General features: G+C 36.3%; 1 protein-coding gene across 3 annotated transcripts in view; it reads right to left on the bottom strand.

The window, feature by feature from the left end:
* Positions 1 to 3,208: 3,208 nt before the first annotated feature.
* The window catches only part of CYTIP (cytohesin 1 interacting protein), an 83,166-nt gene continuing 76,429 nt past the window's right edge, over positions 3,209 to 9,945 (bottom strand). For 2 of the 3 annotated variants that reach the window (XM_005202482.5, XM_059876192.1), the window contains exon 10: positions 3,209 to 7,480. In XM_005202482.5, coding sequence (XP_005202539.1) covers positions 7,020 to 7,480 — 461 coding nt within the window. In that variant the 3' untranslated portion in view covers positions 3,209 to 7,019. 3 annotated transcript variants of the gene reach the window in all.

Here is a 9,945-nt window from a genome sequence, read left to right as displayed (position 1 = left end):
CATCTTATATGAACACAGTTTGTGGCAACTCAAAACAACTACAGTAATAACATCAAAGATCACTGATCACAGATCCTCATAACAAATATAAAATACAATAGTAATGAAAAAAATAAATATTGCAAGAATTTGCAAAATGTGACACCGAGACATGAAGTGAGCAAATGCAGTTTGCTGATAGACTTGCTTAATGTAGGGTTGCCTTCAATTTTTTTTTAAACCTTCAATTTGTAAAAAAAACAAAAAACAAAAAAAAACAATATCGGTGAAGTATAACAAAATATAGTGCAATTAAGCAAGGTATGTCTGTTCCTAAAAGTGCAAATGCTAGCTCATACGGTAAAATTATGTTTAGCTTTGTAAAAATACCGCCAAACTGTCTCCCAAAGCACTATACTAGTTTGCATTCCCATCAGCAACGAAGGAATATTCCTGTTAGTCCGCATCCTTGCCAGCAATTTGTATTGTCATTTATCTGGATTTTAGTCATCCTAACATCCATGGAGTAGTATCTTGTTACTACTTGGGATTTAATTTGTAAATTAAATTTAATTTATAAATCCCAAGTGACAAATGATATTGAGCTCTTTTAATGCACTTATTTGCCACCTACATACCATCTTTGGAGATGTGCTTGCTCACATCTTTGGAGCATGCTTTAATTGGGTTGTTTGCATTCTTATTTTTGAATTTTAAAAGTTCTTTTTATATTTTGGATGCAAGTTCTTTTTCAAATATGTGTTTTGCAAATATTTTCTCCCAGTGTAAGATTTTTCTTTTGATTCTTTTAACAGTATCTTTCCTAAAGTGGAAGTATTTAATTTTAATAAAATCCAATATATCTGTTTTTGCTTTTACAAATCACCTTTTTGGTGTATGTAAAAAGTTATCATCAAATCCAAGGTTACCTAGATGTTCTCCTATGTCATCATCCAGAAATGTTACACTTTTATGTTCTGCATCTAGGTCTATGATTCATTTAAGTTAATTTCATGAAATGTGTAAAGTCTTGCATATGGATGTCCAATTGTTCAAGAACCATTTTTGAAAATACTGTCCTTTCTCCATGAAACTACATTTACTTCTTTGTCAAAGATCAGTGACTATATTTGTGCAGGTCTATATCTGGGTACTTTAATCTGTTTCATTGATCTACAAGTCTATTCTTTTGCCAAAACCATGTTGTCTCAATCATTATAGATTTATAGGTCATCTAGAAATTGTGCATTATGATTCCTCTAATTTTTATCTTCTTCTCTTCCTCCTCCCCATTCTTATACTTCTTTGGTGTTACATTGGCTATTCTATCTTTTGCTTTTTCGTAGGAATTTTAGAATCTGTTTCTCAATGATTACAAAATAGCTTGCAGGAATGTTGATTGGGATGTCAGTGAATCTATAGATTAAGTTAGGAAGAACTAATACCAACACTATTGAGTCTTTCAACCCATGAACACAGAATATCTATTTAGATTTTCTTGGATTTATTTCATCAGCATTGAGATATAAATAGATCTGTATAGATCTGTACATATTTTGTCAAGTTTATACCTAAGTGTTTCATTTTTTTGGTACTATTGTGAAGCAGTATTGATGGTTGAGTTTAAAATCTTAGTTGTCCATTTCTTGTATACAGGAAACCAATTACCATATTTTTGTATAGTGATTTGTGTCCGATAACCGTGCTATACTCACTTACTAGTTTCAGAATGTTTGTTGTTGATCTGGGGGGATTTTTCACATTGACAATCATATTATCTGAAAACAAAGGAAATTTCATGTCTTCCTTCCCAATTTGTATCTTTTATTTCCTTTCCTTGTCTTAGTGAACTAACTAGGATTTTCAGTATAGTGGTAAATAGAAGTGGTGAGGGAATATCTTTTGTTTGTACCTCATCTTAGGGGGAAAGCATCCAGTTTCTCATGTCATAATATTAGCTAGCTGTAGGGTTTTTATAGATGTTCTTTATCAAGTTGTAGGGCTTATCCTCTACTCCTAAGATATACATGCTTTCTATTCTTCAAACTGTCTTATTTTCCCAAGTTCTAATAAATGTGCTATTTGCAAGATCACCTGACAATTTGCTCATAATTAATCATATCATTTTGTGTTTTATAGTTTTGATCATGAAAGTTTTATTTCTCTGTGGAATTCCTTTCATCTGCTCACTAAGATGTACCCACATAGACTTGATAAAGTCCAGTATATCAATCAGTGAATTCACTTAAATACATTCAGATTCCCTGAGCAGAATTTAGAAGCAAGTAACTGGTTCACTCTTTAACATTCTTTTAAAATCTTCTGTCATTTCATGCACCTGGGGGACAAAGCTGGAAGGTCTGTAACAGAGCTGGATATAGTTTCCTCCTCAGCTTTTTGGCTGGTTATACAATCTTGGCCAATTTCTTTAAATTAAAAAGTCGTTAATCTTAACATTGCTCTATGTAAAAATTAAAAACGGTGACATTCACACTTTTTTTTGCTCAAAGAAGTTTAGAGAAGACTTAGTATCTTAAATTATCAATTTGTGAACTCCTTGAATAGTGTTGTGAATAGCTTCTAAGGTAGCTCCCAGTCCCCTCCTCCTGTTCATGCCTTTGTGTAAGCCCAGCTCTGTGAGTGTGGGTGGGTCCTGTGACTTGTATCTAACAAATAGATGGCACAATTGATGGGATATCACTCTTGTGATTATGTTCTGTTCTATGGCAAAGGTACTGGGATGTCAGTCTGGTTACACTGCATTATTTAGGGCTCTGTCTCATTTCCCTGGTGGCTCAGATGGTAAAGAATCTGCCTGCAATGTGGGAGACTCAGGTTCAATCCCTGAATTGGGGAAAATCTTCCGGAGAAGGAAATAGCTACCCCCTCCAGTATCTTGCCTGGAGAATTTGACAGACAGAAGAGCCTGGCAGGCTACAGTCCATGGGGTCACAAAGAGTTGGACATGATTGAGCAACTAATGGTTATAGTATCTCTTTCTCTCTATTGTTGGGTTTTGATAAGCAAGTTGCCATGAAACCTATGGCTGTAAGGAATGCTTCTGACAACAACCCTGAGGAATTGTGATAGGAAATCCTTCCCCAGTCAAGCCTGTAGATAAGAACTCAGTCCTGGGTGACATCATGATTGCTGCTCTGTGAAACTCTGAGGATGTTAAAAGATTGTGGGGTCTGGCTGCCCACAGTTCAAAAGCCAATAAACAGGCCAGTTTGGTAGAAAGGAAAGCTTGCTTTATTTCAGATTTCAGCAACTAGGGGGGTGGTGGGCAGACATCTGTCCAAAGGCTGTACCCCCCGACAACTGGCAGATGCCCCCCCAACACACACAACCAGAGGGGCAAGAGCTTTTAGAGACAGAAATGAGGTTATATACAGAAACAGCACAGTCATCTTTGACAGTCATCTTCAAATTGGTCATCAGTGGTCTAATCAATGTCAACTTGGTTGTTGACATTGATTGTTTTAGGTACAGTTGGTTGTTGTAGGTACAGTTAATTTTCAGTTCCAGGGTCTGTTTCCTCCCATTTTTTGAGGCCAATTCTTATAATTGTGGCAGCTTATGTCATGGGTATAGCCTGGTCATCATGTAGTTTATTTTTTTATAAGACAGCACCTGGGATATGGTTCAGAATATTATCTGTAGTCCTTGAGAAGGAAACAAAGGTCCTTAACTCTGTTTAATGACTACGTTATTATTATTTGATCTTCTTTGACTGTTTTCCTTTGTTTCTACATTTTCATTTCTCTGATTAAACTTATTCTTTGACTGAAGTTTTCCACAGACAAAAGCAGGCAGAGGATGTTGCAGGGTTTGGGGTCAAGGACCACAGGGTCCTGCTTCGTTTCAAGGAGACCCAGCTAAACATTACCCGTACTCCTGACCACAAACTTTTGAGATATTATGTTTTAAACCTCTATGTTTGCAGCAGTTTGTCAAACAACAACAGAAAGCTAATACAAGTGCAAAGCCTCAATTAAATAGGTAATATATTTTAAGAACCTCAAAGAGATAGGTGTTAATAGGTCACTCTAGATTTTTTAAATTCCATTTCATTTAAAGTAAGTAAAGACAGAGAGAGATAGCAGAAAGTTCTGTCATTGAAGAGTAGCATTCTTTATTTCAGAAAGGTGTCAAAATTTATTTTATTGCCCATAGCTGTGTAAGGAATTGGATATAAAGCACCAATAATTTTGTGATCCAAAGTATAGTATAGTTGTTATGTGTTATATACTATGCTTAGACTGTATACATCCACCAATACTTATACTTTATGATTAGTATACACAAGCTGTTTCCAAGTTTGATCTTCACTTCAGACTAGGATTTTTAGTATTGTTTGTATCATGCACTAAGATGGAAAAGCATTAAAAAGTAGAAATGATAAATAAAAGTCATTTCAAAAAATATAGTTCCAACCTGTTTGACATGGTGGTGTTCCTATAGTCACATGACAAGAGTGACTCCTAATAGGTTTGATTCAAATTTGATTTATCAATCAAAGCCATATTAGAAAAATGCATTTTCATAACAAATTTTCAATTAGTAAATTCACCAATATTACATATTTGACAACTTTGGGGTTAAAAAAAAACTCTTCACTTTTCTTTTCCCAGTAAATTATATCAAAGTAAGTCACTGTGGTCATTGCACACCAGAAAATTAGAGAAATGACATCTTCTAAAGTCTCATTGAGGTCAGATTCAGGTTGAAAAACTATGCTATGAGAAATTTACCCACATTTCCACTCAACAACAGGTTTCTTACAACTTGTGAACACACAAAACATGCGATACCCTTCCTTCCTGTACTTTGGTTAAAAAATGCTTAACTTTTTTTCCAGAACATGTCTAACTCGGCTCTCATGCTTCTTATCGCAGGCGACAGTGCAGCATGCTGTGCTTCTTCCCTCTACCATTTTGGGTTTGATGTTTACTGTAAGATGGTATCATACTATATTTAACACTTAAAACCACAGAAAGGCAAATGACATGTTGTCTGCTTTTCCAGATGAACTGCGGTAGCTCTTAAAACATTGTTCACATAGAATACTTTAAAATCATCTTTCCTAAATTAAATATAGTATTTTTGCCCCTGGACTTGGTGAAAGAGGACAAACAGATAATGCTACACACATGTAAGCAGATCTTTAACATGACAATTCCAGTCTGTGGTGAGAAATAAGCAATATCTGTCAAATCACAATTGATTTGCAAGCCCCTGTTGAAAATAAATGTATTGCTAACCATGTAGTTATTATAAGTTATGTGCTTATATCTGAAAACTTGCTTGTAGACCTGAGAAGAGTCACCTTATATGTTTGCCTTTCTATTTACCAAATAGGGTCTTTTCTCCTATTTACAATATCCTTATTCATGCAATATCTACAATTGTACATTTTAAATATTGGGGTTGGGGCAAATGGTAGTCCTGTGGTGGTAACCACACAGAACCAGCAAAGAGGTGAACAACATCCAGAGAGACTAAGCAGGTAAGCTAGAGCTGGGAAAAACTGGCTTCCAATATTAGCCCTCCCAGTGACCATGGGGGCTTCTCTGAATACCTGCTTCCTTATCTATATGCCTAATGTCTCTCTACAGGTTTATTTCTGGGATCACATGGACAACATCTTTCACCTATTATGCATTCAGTAAATGACAGACAAGATTGCCGTTGTTCCTGTGAAAGCTCTACTCTTCACATGAATGATTCTTATGCAGAGCCCACTGGATACTCCTGAATTCAAAGAATTAATAGAAAGTATGTCCCATTAGAAATATTTTCCTATTTTATTTTATCACTTATTTCTTACCCTACAAGCTTCCTTGCCCTCATCTCTTTTTTCCTCAAAATGAGTCACTCTTTATTCAGTTTATTTAAGTGTATCAGTTACACTCAAAGTCATCTATCTCTCACACATACACACACACACATATGCACATACAGCGTTCACAATCAGTAGGGACTGTATATTACATTGTCCAGATTATCTACCCTAGAATACAGGTAATGAGCAGCTGTATCGCCAGAACAGAGAAATCATGAACTTTAATTGGCATTGAATAAAAATGTGATTGAAAGATGAGGAGTAAAAGTGATACCAACATAACTAATAGACAAGAGAGTGCTGCAGCAATAACTACTAAGAATATATAATATAAAGTGAGGAGTAATGTGAAAAAATTCCACAGGAGGAAAATCTTTTTCCTAACTCTAATTTTTCAAACTTTAGATATTTGTTCAAAAAACATCACAAGGCTGTAGGATCTTGAGAGTTACAGACTTGTCATCAATGTTTAGGAAGAGCAAAAGTTGAATCAGGTAAGAAAGACATCCTCATCCATTTTGTTTAGGCCACCAGTAAAAAGACCTTATTATAGTCTTCTTTAGTACCCATCTTAGAAAACATCTTTCAATGGATTTTATAAAGCTTAAATCCTCTTATTAAATCTACTTCCTGCTTTATTATCACTGTGGATATTAAAAAAAGGGCTGATGATCATCTTCGCTTCTAATCTTTCATAAATTTGAACAGAAACATTCAAAACGCCTATTAATAAGCCTCCCCATAGTCTACTGAGCTCAAGCAAATATAAGTTTTGTAACCCACCAGTTAATCTACAGAAGGTATTCCAAATAATTACATTCTGTCACATTCTTATTTATACTTGATTCTAAAAAGTTCTCAACTTTTCACATGACTAATCTAGAAAATAAATATTACCCTTGCTTTCACAGGCAGCATTAAAATGAGCAGGCACTTGAGTTAATTTGTTATATTTTGTAATTTACTATTATTTAATTTTCCTACTGCCTGCTTAGAACTTGAACCGTTCTGGTTAAAAAAAGATTGCAAAAGATACATAGTAGTACAAAAGTTTAAATAAAGTTCACTACAGCCATGAAATGAGATGTCAGTTTTGCAATCCATCTGCACTTTCCCACTAAACTGGGTGGAGCTGATCTAAAGGAATCTGAAGATATTTACAAAATAAGCTAATAGGAAAGGGCAGGGCAACCCATTAAAAGCGACTCTCTTCCTCTTCCACAGCGTGGTGAAGGCCTGGGATGAATTTCAAGAGCTGTTTCCGGACGCTTCCCCTTCTGCTTTTCCTGGGCAGGGTCCCATACATGCCTGAGAAGTTACCCTCACACAAGGGAGACATGGACCCACTGCTGGCAGAACTAATGCTCCGATTCCTCCTCGAAGAAGACCTCTTCAGAAAATCGTCTCCTTCCTTCAGGACAAAGCACTCGTCATCTGTGCTTGTCTGGCGGCTGAAGGCGTCCCGACCGGAGTCTTCAGACACACCGGTCTGGTACCCATCCTCACTGTCTATCGTCATGGAGCTCAGCCAGCTCTTACAGCTGCTGGCACTGGATAATCGATTCCGGTCCCGGAGGGCCGCGCCAGGCAGGGGTCCAAGCAGTGTGAATTCATCTATGTCCATATTTTCCAAGCTTGGGCAGTTAGTCGCATCACCTACAGTGCAGAAAAGAAAGCCTCCTGTGAAATAGATCTAAGCATCACTCCTTACAAGTAAATACATCAAAATTTCTCTTTGAAAGGCACAAGAAAGAGTAAGGGTAAATAGTTCTTTTCACCAAGCTTGCACAAATAAGTGACTGTCTATGAGATCATTTGATAAGCTTAAGAGTATGATTTTTCAAGCTATTTGTCCATAGGCTGTGGGTGCTCAGTTACTTGGTTGTGTTTGACTCTTTGTGACCCTGTGACTCTAGGCTGCCAGGCTCTTCTGTCTATGGAGTTTTCCAGACAAGAATACTAGACTGGGTTGCCATTTCTACTCCAGGAATCTTCCTGACCCAGGGACCAAACCTCCATCTCTTGCATCTCCTGCACTGGTGAGCAGATTCTTTAGCACTCTGCCACCTGGGAAAACCTTGTTTATGGATTAGTTTCATGTAAAGGATTCCATGGTCACAAAAAATGGTCTAGATTAAATAAATTGAAACAAAACCTTCACATTAGAATAGTTCAACTCATCTAACAGTATTCCAGTGCAACTTTTGAATTTCCAAAAGAATCATTTCTCACATTAAAGTGGCCCTGCCACTTTTTATTAAAATCATCATAGAAATGGGTTCCAAAGAATATACTTGGAGAAATGCCCTCTTATGGATTTTCTCTATTTTAGTTCCTCCAGTTTTTAGTTACTGCATTTTTTAATAATTGTAAAATTATTATAACATCACTTGAAGTGTATGGAAATCACAGTTATAAAACCTGCACCTTACGGACTGATTATTAGAGAATTCAAAGATGCTTAGAACAGAAAGGATATCTTAGCGCCTCGATATTCCCAGTTTATTCTTAGAATACTTTAATACTTATATTCTTTGAAATGGTAGTGTACCAGAAAACATCCCTGTCCTAAAATAAATAATCATTTGAAAAAATTGAATGTCATCTGCTTAGCTGAATTTCTTCATCAACCTTTTATAACCTACATCTGGGCTCTCCAAACTCAAATTTTAATCTCACACCAACAGCCTGTTCATATCCCACTTGCTTCTGTACTATCTGAGTTGTTTGGTATGCTGCTAAAAGAAAGGAGATTATTTGTAATGCTAGCCAGAAAAAAAAATCATTTGAAGGTGACTTTGCTTCAGGAAAAGTAATAGGACATTACACACTCAGAAATGTGTTTTTTTAACCTCATGCTGATTGTCTCTACTGCTGCTCTCCTTTGCCCTTGGTTGACAATATTAAGAGAGACTGTTTGTTTATTTTTCCATTTGATCTGCAAGGTTGAGTAGGGTCAGCCCTATGGTGACCAGTTATAATGCGTTCTTTTTTGTTAACAAAACCTACTTTATTTCATTTGACAACAAGTTGATGAATGTCTTTTGATTGGAGAGCATTTGGCATGTAGAATCTCATGCCCTGGATATTTATTCCAGGTCTATAAAAAGTAAACTAAAGAACTCTTTTAATCTCTCAAAAAATATAGACAATGGCCTTATGAGGAGCCAATCTCCTTGATCCTGAACAAAGGACCTTGTCTATACAAGGCCATGCCCACAGAACCACAAAACTGCCTACACTTATCAGATCAAACCCCATCTCCCCTTTAGGATGCTCCTCTGCAAGTAGAGGCAAAGATATCCCAAACACCATGAAGTCTACAGAAATCCAGGAAGTAGCCATATATTTGTGCCTCTGACTTGTTAGCAAATTTTAGATCCCTCAAAAAAACCCTGTTATACATTTTTAAGAATATTACTTTGTAAACACAAATAGAGAAGTAACTCATATATGTTTCATTTTCTGAAAAGAAAGAACTTGAACACCAACTTCTGTCATAAATTAGTGCCGAATTAAGAATTAAATATATCTTTTTTCTATAAACAGATGATCACTAAAACAAACAGATAGTGTAAGGTTATAAATAGAGACTTTAGGTCAGACTTATCTAACAAAGATATAAGCTGTATTTCACACCCACATAGCTAGTAGTTTCAGTGCATTATTTGCACACGTAAGTTCATTCCTCAGGTTATACCAGTCACACAGCAAGTGCCAAGTCAACGAATTTTAAACTCAACCCATCTTCTCAGAATGCATACAATGGCAAGAAGCATGCATTTACTGTTTTAAAGATCCTTCACATTTCCTGGGTTTGAGGGCCATGAAGGAGAATACCTCTGCATTATTCTAACTTACACAATTTGAGCAAATAATACAAGCTCCACCCAAGAAGCATGCTACCTTTCCAGTTTCAAGAGTTTCTCAGAACTATGCAGCCCCTGAGCCAAAGGTATTCTCAGGAATTTAATTCATCTGCCAAAGTAATAAGAAAATGAGGCCACCATTCATATTGCTCTTCTAAAATCCCCAGGTGCTTCTTGCGAGTGTGTGCATGCATGTGTGTCCATGTTTTCGTGTGCATGTGTTATGTGTGTGGAAGAGGGGGCGTCATCTGA

The sequence above is a fragment of the Bos taurus genome, chromosome 2, assembly GCF_002263795.3.
Source record: "Bos taurus isolate L1 Dominette 01449 registration number 42190680 breed Hereford chromosome 2, ARS-UCD2.0, whole genome shotgun sequence".
Taxonomy (NCBI): domain Eukaryota; kingdom Metazoa; phylum Chordata; class Mammalia; order Artiodactyla; family Bovidae; genus Bos; species Bos taurus.
Note: the sequence above shows the minus strand (reverse complement) of the source record. Positions and strands in the feature narration are given on the sequence as shown.